This window comes from Leptopilina heterotoma, unplaced genomic scaffold, assembly GCF_015476425.1.
Source record: "Leptopilina heterotoma isolate Lh14 unplaced genomic scaffold, ASM1547642v1 Lhet_53, whole genome shotgun sequence".
Taxonomy (NCBI): domain Eukaryota; kingdom Metazoa; phylum Arthropoda; class Insecta; order Hymenoptera; family Figitidae; genus Leptopilina; species Leptopilina heterotoma.
In genome coordinates this window covers 255346-274268 of record NW_025111115.1, presented here as the reverse complement: position 1 = coordinate 274268, position 18923 = coordinate 255346, and the positions used below count along the sequence as shown (strand labels likewise).

At 22.9% G+C, this 18923-nt stretch overlaps 1 protein-coding gene across 3 annotated transcripts in view; it reads right to left on the bottom strand.

Annotated features, from left to right (window-relative positions):
- Positions 1-10651, bottom strand: part of LOC122508270 (ras guanine nucleotide exchange factor R) — a 41774-nt gene extending 31123 nt beyond the window's left edge. Inside the window, exons 1-2 of one of the 3 annotated variants that reach the window (XM_043621535.1) lie at positions 10389-10651; positions 9893-10198 (exon numbers count right to left, since the gene is read on the bottom strand). In XM_043621535.1, the coding sequence (XP_043477470.1) occupies positions 9893-10012 (120 nt within the window). In that variant the 5' untranslated portion in view covers positions 10013-10198; positions 10389-10651. The remainder of the gene's footprint in view (positions 1-9892; positions 10199-10388) is intronic. The other 2 variants (XM_043621534.1, XM_043621536.1) reach the window with 2 other exon arrangements.
- Positions 10652-18923: the final 8272 nt, after the last annotated feature.

The following is an 18923-nucleotide window of genomic DNA, read 5'->3' as shown; positions in this document are numbered from 1 at the left end:
CTTTTTTTATACATTATATATATGATATGAAAAGCTCTTTACGTGACATTATTGTATTTAGAAAGTTTTGGATAATTTTATTTCTTTCTACATATACTGAAGTTCATTTGAACAGCAGGCGGTTCATATATATGCGTCTTGTATACAAAGAAATTTATACGCAAATTATATGTATATTCATATGAACTTTCACATTATAACGAAGAGGATATATCACACGAAAATTATACGCGATACATTTTTTTGAGATAAAAATTTTATTTTTTCCAATAAGAAATCTACAACGAATCATTGTTATTTTCCTTCAATATGTTTGACATTATATTATTTTAATTTACTGGGAAGATTTAAAAACAAAAATTGAAGACGAAATTAATTATAGCAAAATTATTATACGCAAATTGTCAAATATTTAAAATTTTTAACTTATTTTACTTTGGGTTATATACGAACTAAAATATAATAATAATAATAATAATAATAATAATAATAATAATAATAATGTGATTATTTATTTGAAAACAGCATAGCTATAATATAGAATAACAGGAATTCGAGTTATTTCTTTCGAAAAATTTTTTTTCTCGAAGAAAAGTTATCCATTCTGAAATGTATTATAAGAAAGTAGCCGGAGGGAGTTTTACACATGTAAATAAAAATTATTTGATGTCAAATATGTGTGACCAAAACGAGTTTAATTGGTCGTTTGAAAAAGTAATTACCCCTGCGGGAATTTTTATTTTTATGACGATATACATGAAATTCGAATAAGTATTTTATGCTCTTTCAAATTTATACTACGTATCGAAATAAAGAGGTCAGTTTATAAAATTCTTTTTTCTTTTTTTAATAATAATAATAATAATAATAATATTTAAAAAGTAATAATAATAATAATATTCCCTTCTGTAATTTGTTTATCTGAAGTAAGTGAAAAATTCGATCCTAATAGATGTAATTTTTTTCACCTACTTCAGAATAAAAATAAAAATCATGAAAAATAGTGAAGGGATAAAATAAAAATAAATAGAAAAAATAGTAAGAGATAGTTAATAAATAAAAGTAATAATAATATTAGGAATAGCAATAATAATATAAATAAATAATAATAATGATAGTAGTAACAAGAGTAATATGAATAAAAAATAAAATTATTATTAATATTAATGTAAGAATAAAAATAGTAATAATAGTAATAGCATAATAATGGACAGTGAGTTAATAGACGTATACAATTATTTTTGCGCCTTATTTATCACCGTTAATATTTATACACTTGACTGAAACTAACACTATCCATTTATTATATCTTGTTGCGCAAAGTCGGAAATCTGTACAGAAAAAAAGAGTTCACAGTTGTATGAACTTTTAAATACGGATGTATAATAATAATAATAAGTGACGAGATTTTTCTCTTTTTTTTAAATTCTCATAATATATGTATATATATATATATGAATGATTAAACTAATTAGCATTGACGGACGATGCAATTATTGGACGTTGACACAATGATTAAAACATGCTCTGTTTACAACGATTAAATCCTTTCACTCTCATTTATGTTAGAAGAATTAATACAATATAATTATATATGGGATCAAAGATTTATTCCCTATAGCTAATACACGAATAGGGCACAAAAGGATTAAAAAAAATTGGTATGAATAATAAATTAGTTATTTTTATTAACAGAGTTGCCACCGTGGTTGCTACAGGTCAGGGAAATCAGGGAATTTTATCCAAAGTATACTGGAAAAATATTTTCAAAATTCATTGAAATACAACAAATTCCAAAATTATAAATAAATAAATAAAATATACAAGTAAATATTTATTTGATAATATTAGGAAAAATAATTGAAAAATGTTTCTATTTCCAAATAGTGTTCTCGTAATTTCCCTGAATGCATCATCAAGGAAATTGTATTTTTCTTAATTTCACCGTTTAATAGCTTCTTAATCAAGACTTGATGTTATGCACGAAAAGAGAGAAATCTCAATAATTAGTAATTATAAACAGGTAGAGTCGAATGGAAAAAAAATAAAAAATATTGTAAACCGATAAGAGAGGCAGATCGTGCAATTCTGTTACGCGCTCTTACACTGTAATAAATATCAAGAAGAGGAATAAACTCGGAATATAAAAATCAAATCTCCTTTTTTTCATATATCTATAAAGAGAGAAAAGGAAAAATTAAACTGTGAGAAAACAGCTAATACGTAATAGCAATGAAAGAGAGAGAGAGAGAGAGAGAAGAAATATCCAACACTGAAAGAAAATCCATTTCATTTAAATAACCGATTAATTAATTTAATATTTACTTGAATCAAACAATATTTATTGGCTAGTCAATTAAATAATATTTAAATCAATAATTTCAGTATTTGAAGCAAATATGAACTGAACCATTTAAATGACTCCAATAAATATTAGGTATTTGATTCAATTAAACATGAAATATTTTTTTTTCATTGAAGAAATAAAATTTAGTAAATTTTAGTAAATTTAGAGTAGGGATAAAGAGAAAAGTAGGAAAAAGTAGAAAAGCAGAAGAGAGACAAGGTGGAAAAGAGACAAAGTAAGAAAGGGAAAAAGTAGTGAATAGGGAGAAAAGTAGTGAAAAGGGATAAAAGTAGGAAAAAGAGAGATGAAGAAAATGAAGAGATCGTAGAAAATGAAGTTCATAGGTCACTCTGTCAGTGGGTGAAATAATACTTCCCGGTTCTCCATTCCAGATTGTTCTCCAATATATTGCGCTTGAGTAACCAATGCATATACACACACACACACACACACCTTAGAATAATAAATTCTTAATGGTACTGCACTTTCAAGGTTTCAAGGTTTACGCAATTTTTATGGTGTGCAATTGAGTAACGTGTGTGCGTGTGTATACATTTTCTGCATGTGAAGAAATTGCAAAGGATCACCTATGAATTTTAAAGCAGTTTAGCTATTCGCGACTGCGAATTCAAATAGAAGCATTTTTTTCTACTTCTTTTCTACTTCTTTTCTCTCGAAAGAAGGAGAATTCAATTTAAACACACGTGATTTATGTAAATGTGGGAATTGAAAGGAAATGTTTGAAAAGAGAGTGAGAGGGGGCAATTCTTATCACAAAGATATTCTTTCGCGAATATAATTTTCTTATATGGAATCCATTTTCTCTCTTTCTTTTTAATTTCTGGTATTTTTTTCGTTTCTTATTTTTTTTAGGAATGTACCTACACTGAGTAAACAATATATTTGAATCAAACATAATATTTGTAAATTTTGCCACTTTCGAAGTAAATTTTACTACGTTCAAAAAACATTTTTGTAAAAAGTTAGTAAATTTTACCAACAATGTTTTACTATATAAAAGCAGTAGAACTCACTTTATTCCTTTTTTCCATGTATTTCATTAAAATAAAATATTTTCCTGAGTGCGAATTCGTATAAAATTTTATATTTAGGGGAAATTTTCTCAATGAAAAAAATTTGAACTGTGAAGTTTGCTGATAGACGCAGTCGTTAAAGCCGCGTTTGTGATTTAGTGCGGAATTTAAATTATTGAGGTTCGATTCTCCTTAAGGATTTTTGAAATTAAATTCTGGATGGATATTTGAAAAGAGGAATAGTTCGTTAAAAAGACAGTTAGGGGAGAGTGGGGCAAAGACGTTTTTTAAAATATCTCCTTTATTTTCTGTCTATTCCAATTGGTATTATAAATTAAGTTGCAATGCAATCAGACCAATTGATTAAAAAAAGAAAAACCTAAAAATATCAAATATTTTAAGAAATATAACAAAAAAATTGTTTTGCAAAAATAAAATGATAATTTTACTGAACAAACTTTTATTTTTTAAAACATAAGTTTAAGTATTTAATTTTTAAAAACGTAACATGTAAATAAATTAAATATTTCTCTACACAACTGGCGTGGTGTTTTAGTTTAATTTTGTATCTAAATATTTTAAATTTAAAGTAAAAAAAAAGTTTGTTATGTGGGGCAAAGGCAATATTGGGCGTTTACGAGATGCTCGCCCTAGGGCGCCCCGAGGCGACCAAAGGTTCTCAAAGTCACTTTTATTATCGTTTGTTTTCATATAAGTAAAGAATAATAAAAGTGACTTTGAGAACCTTTGGTCGCCTTGGGGCGCCCTAGGGCGAGAATCTCGTAAACACCCATCGAGGGCAATATTGAACATAATTTGGTTAAAAACAATTGAATACTCGTATTAATTCACAATATAAGGTTAAAATCACTAAAAGTTTTTATTTTTTATTTAAATAGTTTAATTCTTTTAATAATATGTTGTTCACCTTATGTTTCGTAAATATTATACTAATAAATATCACTTGTTAATTTTTTTAAGGCTTTTAAATGCTTTCTTTTAGAAATATAAGCGAAAACGTCGCTGCCCCAGCGTGTGGGGCAAAGGCATTATTTTGTATTGTTTTTAAATTTCATTAAATAATGTATTTATAATTATAATATACTAAATAACAACTATTAAAATTTCTTGTTGATTAGTTTTAGAAGAATGAAAAACAAAGACCGCATAAATTAATTGCTTAATTTAAAAAATATACATCGATAAATGTAAACCTATAGCGCCTTTGCCCCACTCTCCCGCCTATTTGAAAAACCCTCCGAATATGAATGGCTGTATAATATAAATATAATACACTTTCACATTAAGCTATGTTCAAGTAAAGAGATCTAATTATTGCGTTAGTTGAAAATGATAGCACTAGTCCTGATGCAGAAGAACATATAGATATATGTATATATTCTTACATCATTCATGTAAGTGCAAGTGGTGCAACCAGATTTTATCTTCCTGCGTAATTGTCGATTTCGAAGAGATCACATACTTTTCTTTTTTAACGTTTATAGAATCGACATTTATTTAATATTTAAACATTTTATCCACATTTTACAATGTTATCCATATTTTTAAATTTTATTCACATTTATATTTATCCACATTTCTACTTTTGAACCATTTTTTTACATTTATCTAGTTTTTTATCCCGCACATTTCTTATTACAAATATTTTCAAAAATTACAGATTTCAAAAAAATATACAAATTAAAATTTTACATTTAGAAGAGTTTTTATTAATTTTTTTATACGTGACATACAATTTATTATTATTAATATTTTAATTTGTAAATGAAATAAATTTTTGTTCATCAATTTAAAAGTTCGCAGAACTTTCGGATTTTCTTTTTCGTACCTATCTTTGTGAATTTTTAAAATTTTTTATTTCTACTCTTCTGTTTATATATAATGTTTTGTTTACAAATTTTTATTTTTCAAATTATTGATCAAAAATCTATAGAAAATATATAAAAAATTTGAATAGAAAAATATTTTTTTTTCTAAATCGTTGATTATAAACGTTGTAAACTCAACCAAAGTGATTTTCTAAGGATTTCAAATTGAGAAAAAAAAAGTATGAAAATAGTTGCGAAGCATTTTTGTCTCAATTTGAAATCCTTGTAATGAATAGAAAATAATAAATCAATTAATTAATATAATAAATAAAAAACAAGTTTGATTGAAATAAAGTTTTCTCATTGAACTTTTTACTATGTATTATATAAATGAATAATTCTCCATTAATATCATCGCGATCATCAATTTTATATTGACTGTTATTCGACCACTATTTTATTTAGGTATACTATATTACGTTCATTAATTATTATTTATTATTATATTAACAAGCGCATTATAGAAATCAGTATTATAACACGTACCCGATTATATTATATAGTAGATTAAAATTCAAGTCACGCGGAAATAAGTTTAAATTTAAAATAATGGAAATGATTTTAAAATGTGACATAAGAAAATTGTGCAATTTATTTTATACAACAATTGTCTGTCTATTGTATTCGCCTTTTCTTCTCCATACATGAAAAAATAAGGTATTAATCTCGATTCCCATGACTATATAATAATAGTGATAAAATCAATTATATTTGCAACATATTTCAACTATACACAATATAATAATAGTAGCCTCGAACTCGATCAATGTCAGTATTCAGTAAATTGATCTTTTATCGTTTTTTCAATAGCAGTGCGGTGCGGTTTGTTAGGGGATTTCATTTTAGGGTATATATACACTTCCTTAATCGTGACTTTATAACTTTCATTACTTTTCTAAATTGATCAAAGAAAATATCAGATAAAAAAACCAATTTTTTCCTTTTACACTTTTTTCTGATATTATAATTTAATAGCAAATGGAAATAGAAATTTTTCTCAAAATTTTCAACGTTGGACAAAGTTTTTTTCTGCTTAAATATTTTCGAGAATATTCTGTGAAAATTACAATCCAAAAGAGAAAAAAATAATTAAAATTAAATATTTCTTTATAGTTCAGAATTTATTTTTTTGCAAAAAAATACCAACTAAAAAAATATCGTCGTACACATTTTGAACATTTATAGAACTTTAGAAACATCAATAGGATAACTAAGAAGAGGAGCAATATCAAGAGAAAAATAAAATACATATCTAGAAAATATTCTTATAAATATCGATACCTATCAATAAATAAATATCGAAACTTTCGTTACTTTAACTTTTATTACATTTATAAATTAATAAATTAATAAAAGAAAAGAAAAATGGAATTAGATAATTTTTAGGCACTAGAAATTTTTTAATAAATAAATAAATAATTAAAAAAAGCAGTAAGAAGAAAAAATAAAATGTTACGAAAGTAAGAGTGATAATGACTTAATAATAATTACGCTATAGGTATCATGACAACAATAGTTAATATAATAACAATAATATCAGCAAAAGCAACTATCATCATAACAATCCATAATTAATAATCGTTGTATTCCGGTAATCTATTCGCAGTTTGAAGTTAGTTGTTGTTTGCTTTTTGATTCTCAACTTTTTAAATAATTTTAATTTTAAAATTAATGTATTAAAAATCATCGAATTTTTGCAAAGAATTTTATCAAAAAATTTGATAATAATAGAATTCCTTCCAAGAATTTTATTATTTAAGAAAATAATAATTAAATTATTGCGAAAAATTTTGTTAAAATTTTTGAAAATTCTAATTAAATTCATTTTGAAGAATTTCTTCGAATTTTTTTTTATGAACAATTTTTTTCAAGTTTTTGAAATAATCGTGTTTGTTAATAATTGAAATTAAACATTTAATTACTGAATTTTATTACAATTTTAGAAAATAATTCAATTCTATTGAAATTTTTTAGTTAAGAAAAAAATTGGATTCTTTCCTGAAACTTTTTTGAAAATAATTGAATTTTTACAAAGAATTTTTCTATTCATAAATATAATATTATAAATCATAAATATAATATTCGTTCCTGAAATATTAAAATTTTTGTCTAAAAATAATTTGAATTTTTACGAAAAATTTTATTGTTTATAAAAAGAATTGAATTTTTGCGAAGAATTTTCTTAAAATTTTTAAAATTAATAAACAAGAATAATTAATTAGTAAATTAGTTAAATTATTCAAAAATTCATATAGGAAAATAAAAAATTTTTTTAATTTGCATATTAATAATAAGAAATTAAACATCACGTTCCGCGCGCGTAACATTTGCTAGTGTATAATAATAAATAAAATAAAAATAGAGAATAAAATAGCAATAATAATTACAACAAAAGAATTAGAATATTATAATAACAAGAATAATAAATATAATATATAATATATGGATATATAATAATAAAGTAAGAAAATAATGATAATAATTATATTAATAATAATAATATAAAAATACTAATGCAAAATATCTAATACCAGTAGCAATTGTTTATTATTTCCTAGAATTTGGAGAAAAAATAAAAAAAACAGTAAAAGTGGATTATAAAAGAAGACATGTCTCGATTGAGTGAATTTTGAATATGAGCCAATTTCTAAAATTGGTCATAAAGAAATAAAATTGAGAATATGTATTTTCTTTTTTTGTCAGTGATTTTTATATATACATATTACAGCATTTAGATCACTTATTTTAAATAAATAAATATATATATATATATATATATATATATATATATATGTATTCATTAAGTAGTTACCAGTATAGTTACGGTAAACGAACAAGTATAATATATAAAATTCTTAAGCGATCAAAGTACGTAACAGTGGATAATTATATTTTTCAAATATAATCTTGGTGAGACGAAAAAAAAGGAATACAAAATTACTGTATAGCTGGTAAAAAAATGTTAAATCCAGATTTCAGACTAATTCTTATTGTATACAATTATTTATAATTTTATATACAAGCAATTATTAGCACACATTTATCTACATTTTGCATTTATACACATGTGTTATGTGATACAAGATCACTTTTATTAACAGAGGAAAATAAAAAAAAATCGTAAAAGTTACATGCGTTCAGTCATTTTTCATTTCTTCCTTTTCTTTTCTTTTCTTTTTTCCCTTTTTTTTCTTTTTTACGTCACTTTTGTGACTAATAGAATCTAATTATTTTTGCCGCGAAATTTTTACGCTTACAAAAACACGAGTGTGCGCGTCGTTTGACAATAATTATGAAAACAAGATTGGAACAACGTGAAAGTTTGCAGACATATTTTTCCTTCTCTGTTGTAAATGCTTTTTTTTAATAAAAGTAATTTTAAAATTTACGTTAATCAAACACACAGTGACTATTATTTTCTATACATTGACCAGCAGTATTTATATTTTACTGGGTTTATTGTCAAATTTCGATTATTGCAATTTTTTTTAATTATTATCTTGTTGGGAAAGAAATAATCAAACAATTTATTTTTTCTTCTCGAGAGAATTGCATTTTTTTGTTATTATTCAGATTAGTGCGATAATTTGAGTTTATCGAAAAAAAAGATATTATTTTGAAATTGTGTCTTTCGCTCTTTTTATCTTTTTTTTTTTTAATGAAAATTTATGATTCTTTGATGATTCTTTTTATTTTATATTCTCGATGGAATAATATAGGCATAACATTTTGTGGAATTTTAAAATGTTTCCGCATTATTTTATTAATTTTATTAATTAATATTTTTTCTTTTAAATTATATTTTGATATAAAATGTCTATAAAAGTTATTTTAATTAATTAATTAATAATGTTGTAATTATGTAAATATTCCTTCCGCCTTTGTGCAAGAATGCTATTTTGTCTTATGGACAAACAAATAAATTTCTAAATATATATAGAAGATGTTTTTTAAATAATATAATGTGTTAAATTATTTTTGATTAACAATAATTAAATTACTTTTTATCAAAATAATAATTGAAACACGGAAAAAAAATTTACCCAAAACAGCTACAAATTTCACTATATTATATATTAGTGAAATTCTTAGTTACACAGGAAAAAAAAAGTCTGACTCCGTTTACACCTTAAATTCAGCCCATGTATTTCACATAAGTCTGTCCTTGTTTAACGGGGCTGACTCCGTTTACATCTTAAATTCAGCCTCAAAAATAGGCTGAAAGTAAAACTTTTTTTTTAGTGTGTATCTAGAAAAACTTATCGCTGTTCCAGGTAAAATTTTTTTTTCCGTGAATAATAATTAATAATATACACCTAGAGAAAAAAAATTATAATAAAAATATATTTGTCTCAGAACCAACTAGGTTATTTATTTGTTTTAAATAAAACTTGTATTCGACTCAAATATAACTATAACTTTTTTAACAAATGTCTAGTTGGCTATGAGTCAAATTTATCTTTTTTCTAGGTGTATAATTAAATTAAATTAATAATCCATAATAACAGATAATAATTTAATTAATAATTAAATTAACAATTGATAATTGTTATATTATAATTTAAAAAAATATATTTTTGATAAAAAAAATGAAAAAAAATGAAAAAAAATGAGGTACTTACATTGTGCAGTTGCGATAAATCCGAAGCGGGTAAATTCGCAGGATTCGCTTCTCCGAATGTATAATCGGTGTGCAAAACTAACAACGTCCACAAGAAGCACAACACGTATTTTCGCTTCATTATTGTAACACGAATTATTTTTCACAATTTCAAAACAAAAAAAATGAATAATAATCCTCTTTTTACTGAACAACAATTTTCTTTCACACTTTCTTCTATTTTTTTCAAGTCACCACTATTTATTGTGTTTTTCTTCCAACATTCCAATAATCCAAATATTTACCCTTTTCGACTGTTTTTCTGTGGCTGAAAAAATTAATTTCTTTTCAAATTCTTTCTCAATTTTGTCGTTTTTTTTAAATATTAAAATTTTCGTAAAATTTTGTTAATTAAAAAAATATTTTCTTTTTTTTGGTACTATAAAGAAAAACTCTTGTAAATTTAAGTGTAAATTAATAGTTGTATTGTTTATTTATTTAGTCACTTGTTTATTTACTTATTTTTTATTTCAATTACTATATTTAAACCTTTATAAACAATATTATTGAGGAAAAGAATTTGCTGAAAAGAAATGTTGTTTTCTCCAAAAATAACGACGGATATAAATAAGGAAATAAACAGCGAAGATATAAGTGATTTTAAAAAGTGAAAAAAGGGGGGAACTTGAGGATTTCGCGGTTCTGTGAACTTTCGACAGTGTGAGGACGGGTTTGAAACTGCAGGAGATCGGAAAACGTCCGAGAGTTTTACTTCTTGTGAGGGAAGACTTTAAAACACCAGGTGGGAGATGGATGTAGGAGAAAGAACTCGCCCACTCGTTTTATATATTCCTTACAATTCCTTCCAAAGTCCTGCGAGATATATACTTTTATAGCTATTTCTCCTCCGATTTATCTCGTTTTTTGCGCATTTCGAGAAAAAATAAAAAAAATCCCATCTTTTAAAAAATGTTTCTCTTATTATGTATTCAATTTAAATATTCAAAAAGATGCAACAAATTTTCTTGCAAATTCAATACGGAATAATTTATGAATAATGTTAATTAAATTAAATAAATAAATCATTTTTGGTTCTACTGTCAATTTGGTAACTACCATTAAATTTGCAAACTATTTTCAATTATAATTTTCGATATACATACTATTTATTTCAATCACTATCTGAACCTTTTTGTATAAATAAAATTTGGAGAAAAACATTTAAAATATAAATATAATTGCGGATTTTTATTATTTTTCTTTTTTTTAAACTACCTACAATTTAAAATTATGATCAGCGATAAATATTATTGAGATGAAAAAAGACAATAAAGTAAAACAATTTTAAAATATCTATGCAAAAATATCGGTGAAGGTCGTCGAAAAAAATTATTTAAAAAACAAATACTAGATGAATATTATTTTATAACAAATAAAAAAGTCATAAAGTTATAAAAAAAAGTAAAAAAAAAATTGTAAGAGAAATAAAAAACCAATACGAAAAAAATAATGAAAAAATATTTTAAAAAAATAGAATTGTTAAAAAATACAGACAGAAATGTTGAAGACATTTAAACAAGAAATTGAAACGAGAAAAACGCATTTTGAAAAAATAGAGAAAAAATTATAATTTCACGTTTATTAAAAGAAAAATTCACGATTTAGAAAAGGGAAATCAATTATTACGGCATTTATTTTAATATTATCCTATAATAGTATTTTTTAAAGACTTTTAATAATAATTAGAAAACTGTTTTTTTCACCGGATAAGAATTTTTTTAAAGCAACTATTTTTTTAATTAACTTATTAAAATATGTATATGAAAAATTATTCTCACGGTTTTTAATAACTTCTTTCACACTTTTATATTTTTGAATGATATTATAATAATACATATGCTTTTAATAGTTTATAGTTTCAAGAATATTGATCAGAATAAATTATAAAAAAATATTCTTACGAAACTTCATTAAGAGGGTAAAAATGAAAATTCTAGTCGCATAAATATTGTTTTTAGTACCTTTATAGTATATTTACATTTCTCTCATCAATATCTCTCTAAAGCACTCACCTGCTCTTGACTATACTTTCACTGACAAATTTTAGGATAATTTTTATACATAATTAGAAGAGATGATGAATTTTTCATAAGAGACTCAATTCGTTTTGGATGGAGAAAAATTATAATTTTTTATATTCTACTTTCAATATTATAATAACTAAACATTAGGTTTAATTATTATTAATTGAATATAAATATTTAGAAATATTAACAATTTTTGAATATTTAAAACATTAAATTTAATTGTTATTATTTTTATTACTAACTAATAATAATTATAAATATTGAAATTTATTATATTATCGATTAAATAAATTAAATAAGTAAATGAACAAATTAATTGATAATATTAAATACTTACTCTCTAGATTTAGTGACTAACTTTTTGCTCTTGAATTAGTTATTAATTAATTAATACTAATTTATTAATAAAATTTATTAATTCAAAAGCAAAAAGTCCGTTACTAATTCAAATATATATTATTTTAAAAGTTTACAAATAAAATGTTTTTCTTTTATTCGTGGCAAAAATTTTTTTCGCATAAATTAATAATTAAACTGAGAGAAGTGTATGTATAATGTGACAATATTTCACTTTTTTTTGCTAATTAGAAGAAGAAAAAAATTCAAATTGGTAGGTAATTATTTTTTATAATCTGTGAAAAATGTGCTTTTCACTTTTTTTCCTTTACTTATTAATTAATTAATATATTTAAACTATACTGTATATGGAAGTTAATGTTCTCTAACAGAACATAATTTTACTTCACCCCTTTTATTAAAAAATATACATAATGTTTTAATTTTGCATTTTATTTTGCAATTTAATTTTTTTCTTTTTCTCTATTTTACACATTTTGTTATCTATATAATACCTAGTGATAAATATTATTGAGGCGATATTTCTAGCGTAAGAGAAAAAGAAAATTATAAAAAATAATAATACGTGGGAAATTGATACCGTGGAATTATTATAGCGATTTGAATCTATACATCAAGCAAACAAGAAAAGTCCTTCTGATGTGAATTATATATAGAAAAGTATTTGTATTAGAGTTCAAAGATATTAATCTCGAATCGAAACTAACTTGGGTATAATGCAATGACTCGTAAAAAATTTATAAAGAAAGATGTAGTGACTAGACATTTTTTATTAAATTTAATACATTTTTAGAATTTTTTTCGTATTTACTATTTAATTGCGATATATTTTTTCCTTCGGACTAATTTTTTTTACATTTTTTGTATTAATTATTATAAATTAATTTATAGTCTTTACAATACGGAAACAAATCTTTAGTTTTTCTAAGGATAAAAAATTGAGACAAAAGGCGAATCAAAATATATTTTGCTTTGCTTTTTTTGTCTCAATTTGAAGAAAATTGGTCAGAAACTGAAAAAAATTAATTTGACTCAAATAAACGACTATTTTTCTATTATCAAATAAATATTTACTTGCATGATTCAAATATAATTTTTATTTAAATCAATTAAATGATTCACTTCACATTTGCTTCAAATAATACTCAAGTTATTGGTTCCAATACGATTTATTTCTAATGGAATTTAATTTTAATAATTGTAATAATAACTATTGTAATAAAATTGCAATAGTAATCGGTTATTTGAAAAAAATAAATTCTTTTCCACTTATACTTATATTTTTGTTAATAATACATTCAACTTGGCTTTTGTCAATATTTGTGCAATCAATAGAAACAATAGGTAATTCACTATTTTGCATTTAACATACATATATATGTATTTATGAAGAAATAATAAAATACTTTCCAATCACTTTCTTTAAATATTATTCACTTTTGAAAATTCGACCTCAATTTGAGGCAAAAATTGATCACAATCTTACGACTAATAGGTTGATATAATTAATTGAGCGCACATTAATCTAGAATTAATTTCGAATCAACAAGTTTTAGAAAGCAAATAATATAAAAATATGTATGAAGAAGTTTAATAAATTATTAAAACAATTTAATTTCCAATTATAGCATTATGTAAATTATGCATTATCTATTATACCTGCATTTAATTATTAGGTACAATATTGATTATTTTTATTTTCATGGTATAATTATTCTATTTATTTATCATTATTACATTATCATCACCTCAATCGACATATTTTTTATTCTTCTTTTCCGTCGTTATTGATAAACAATTAAATATTTTAATAAGAATAGGAAAAACAAGTAAAAAAAATGTTTTAAAATGTTTTTTTAGAAATAAATTGAAGCTAAAGAACAAAAAAAAAGTTGTGATTGAAGAATATGTATTATAAATAGAAAGATTTATTTATTGATTTATTATATTTATGAGGTTTTTATTGAAGAACAGTAGCAGAAAAGATTATTCCCAAGTGTAAAAACTGTTTCTCAATATTTATTTTATATCCTTAACTTAACGCGAAAAATTCTTTTATTAAATTCGAAATTAGGTAGTTGACAGTTAGTCAGTTACCTACTATTATTTCATACTAATTTTTCACTGTTCAGTTTTAAATGCAATAAAAAGAGAATTTTTTCGCATTTCTTGTTTATTGTACATTAAAGAGATTCAGTCGTAAAATATGGTAGATTTATCGTTTATTGCAATAGCAATAGGTTTTTCAGAAAATTATATTTGTTTAGAAATTTTGTCACATTATAATAATAATCGATAAATATAATACATTTTTATTTTTATGCGATGGGAATAAATTTTTGTAAAAGTATTATTCAATATAATTTGTCAAGTGAGGTTCTTTCTTTTAAGAGTTTAATATTTTATCAATATTTCAAAGTATAAATAAATATTTTAAAAAATAATTATTTTTGTCGGACATAAAAAAATTAAAATCAGAATTTATTCTTGAATATTACCTATATTGAAATTAAAAATTTGCTTCCTACTTAAAAATTGTACGAAAATATTTCTGTCCTATTAATTTTAATAATTATTATTTGACTTTCTAATTTAACTTTATTAACTACATACTCAGAAAAAAAATTGCAAAATAATTTTTTTTGATTTTTTTTACTGTTATTCAACACTGAGAGAAATGATTAATTTGAGTAACGATTTCTTAATAAATAGAACACTAATGATACACTGGTAAATCACCGAAAGTGATTTTTTCCTCCTTCGGTTTTTTTCTATATAATTTAACTCGCCTATAAAAAAAACTAAATGAAACTTATATAAGATTTAAATAATTTTAAAAGACTCATTTGTATACCCGATTCTAAATTTCTCAAAAAAAAAAAACGAGAAATTTATTTAAACAATTTTTGTATTAGGTAAATTTAATTTTTTTTTTTTGACAGAAAAAGAGCACTGTGATGTAATGTACGGTATGTACATTTGATGATCCTGTATTATATGCCACTCTTCCATACGGAATATAGAAAGTTTGTCTATATCTTTTCAATATTGATGAATATTTCTGGTTTACGTTTGAAAAGTCAGCCATCAAATTATCTGAAGGTGAAGAAATTATTTATATTTTATAGGAGCTGTCAAGAAGAAGTTCTTCATCTCTCTTCAGGATAAATTAAATTTTATTCGCCATAGAACAAAATAATAAAGTTGTTACCGCGAAGAATGTAAAAATAATGCTAACAATATTTTTAACACTTATTTATTATTTATTACTTAAAAAGAAAAAAAATTTCGTGAGAAAAAAATTATCATAAGTTATATAAGTTTATTACAATTGTTAAATATACATAGGTAGAAAAATAATAATAACACTCTTGATTTCCTGCCAAAAATTAATATTTTTTAATAAAAGTTTCGAGGAGCAAAATTAGCAAAAAATTTGAGTAGTAAAAGTATGTCCTGCTCAGACGTGTAAGAACTGCAGCAGCCAGTAGTTGCAGTAGTAGAAAAGAACATTTGCAGTCAGACGAGTTTTAAAACTCGCGTAATTTTACTATCAGTGATAAGAGTCGGATTTAGTCAGACGAAATGTTTTTAAGGTTGGAAAAAATTTATCAGTAACAATAGACATTCACAGAAAGACAAAAATATTTTTTATGTAAATTTACACTCCTTATAGTTCTGACAGTACTGACAATTATTATTATTATTATTATTATAACAGTACTGACAATTATTTTGGAAAATTTTTTAATAAATTTTAAATTAGTAGTACAAGTCATTTTCGATCGGACAACACCGATTTTTTTCAATTTTTTTTTATTATTAATGGCGTCGAAGTAAAAGAGGATACCTATTTTTAGTCAGACAGTAACATACGATTTTTATTTCAATTTTTTCTACTTTTTAAATTAGTACAGTAACAGACAGTTTTAGTTTAAAAATGGAAAAAATAATCGAATATGAAAAAACATTTAACAAAAATTAACTTACCATAAAATTGTTATGAATAAAAAATCATAATTCAATTTTTAAATTTCATTTAATATTCTAAAGGATAAAAATAAATAAAATAAAAATAATTTTATTATTTATGAAAATGTATGAATTGCTTCGATGTGGGTATTAAAAGTTTTGGAATTAATTACATATTTTTTTGAGAAATTAAATTAAAATTGCTTTAAAAACAATTGAATTCTTAGAGAGCTTTTTATTCAAATTTTTAAAACGATGAATTGAATTCTCTCTCAAAAAAATTTATTAAAAATTGTATGTGGACAATAATTGGATTTCTCCAAAGAATTTTATTATTCGATCGTCATGAAAATAATTAAATTCTTAGGAAAGATTTTATAAAAAATTATAATACTTTTAAGAAAATGAACTAAAATTTGATTATTTATGAAAATAATTGAATTCTTGACAAGAATTTGACTCATTACAATTTTTAAAAAATAATACATAAGTAAATAGCAAATTATATTGAATATTTTTTTTCTGTTTGTGATAAATAGTTTGAAAGTTGTGACCCCCACATAAATGCAAGTAACAGGAAATAAATGATGATAAATATGACGAAAATATTGGAAAATAAATTTGTAAAATTCCTCTAATTACGCTATAAAAATGCCTTGACTAAAAAATAAAAGCGCGGAAGTATATAACAGAATCGGAGGGTGATCCATCCGCAAGCAGGCGCGTAATTCCAGCTCATTAAATTCTTGAAAATCTCATACTTCATCTCCGCTCCCTTTCATTTCTTTTAAACAATTTAACAAGTCCCATATATACAGAGCGAGTCGCAGTCACTTTTTTTCCCATAAAATAATGCCCAAACTCTATTCTTTTCACGCAACTATGATTTCCTACGTGAGACTTGTATATTAATCTTCAAAAAGAAAGAAAAAGTAAATATCTTTTTATATTCCAAACATTATAAGAAGAATACCAGCCTTATCTTCACACTTGCATAACTATATAGATTTTTTTTTCTTTTTTCTTAATTAGTGATCGGGAGAATCTAATGAATAAAAAGTGCTATTCATCTTGAAAATTATTTTTTTTCTTTTTTTTCTTTTTTTCTTTTTCTCTTTTCTTTTATCAAAATTTTCTTTTTATTTATACAACTTCCTGTTGAAATAAATGGTTTTAAGAAAATAATTATAAAGAAATAAGATATACGCGTATGTTTCGACAAAATAATTGTACAAGAGAGGAGAAAATTTTCAGAGAGAACATTTTTTATTTTCTTGTGAAATACTTTTTATTGATATATAATTAATTCAGGAGAGAAAAAATTTATTTGATTCAAATAGACGATTAGTTGTCTATTATAAAGAAAATATTTTATTGAATTAAATATTTTTTTTACTTGACTCAAATATATTTTATTTCAATCAAACAAATCTTTACTTGAACCGAATAATTTTTATTCAAGTCAATTAAATATTTACTTGAATCAAATATATTTTTCTTGAATCAAATCATTTTTATTTCAATCCAACAAATATTTAGTCGAATCAAAACATTTCTTATTTAAATCAAACAAACATTTATTGAATTCAAATAATTTTCAAGTCAAATAAAATGTACTTGAACCAATAATTTCAGTATCTTTGAAGCAAATACTAGATTTAATTGATTTAAATAAAAATTATTAATTTGATTCAAGTAAATATTTATATTTGATAATAGACAAGTGAACATCGAAAAATTTTAAAAAAATTTAATTAACTAATATTATCCTGTCAAATTATTAATTAGTACAATTATTACTATTCTACTTGAATCGAAATTATTTTTTAGTATTTAATTAATAATTATTACAATATTGAAATCTTATTTAAAAAAATCAAAAATTAATTTTCAAAGTATTTATAATTTTTGTTATTCTTTATAAAAGACACTAGAAATAGTAAATTAAGTAATAAATAGAAAAATAGAGAAAAAGTTAATTTAAAAAAATAATTAACCGGCGTAGTTTATATTATACTTCCATTATTATTTTTAATTATCAGACATTAAACTTAAGCTACTGGTTAATTATTCATTGAGATACTAATTGCTCATTCTCTTCAGAAATAAAAACAGGTAAAAAATTCTCTTTTTTATACACGATAATTTATTCATAATTTATCAAAATTGTTACACACCTTTTTCAAAAAAAAATTTTTATTTAATTATTTAATAATTTAATTTAAATTTATTTTTTTTATAGAGACACAAAATTATAAATAATTTAAAAATTGCCCTAATGTTTTATTTTTTCATCAAAATTGTTGCACACCTTTTTCAAAAATATTTAATAATTTGTTCATTTCTATTTTTTTCAGACACAAAATTATGAATATTTTAAAAATTGCTTGAATTTTTTTTATTTTTTTCCAATATCTTAACATAATTAAACACTATGAAAGAAATAAATCTATTTGATTCAAATTGACGATTATACTTGTCTATTATAAAATAAATATTTCTATTTAATTAATTAAAAATATTTAAATAGTACCTATAATAATTTGTGTTACAATTAATTTCAATGATTTCCCTTTTCTTCAGAGAGTTGAAAATTGAATTGAATTTTCTAAAAAACGAAATATATTGTTTCGTTTT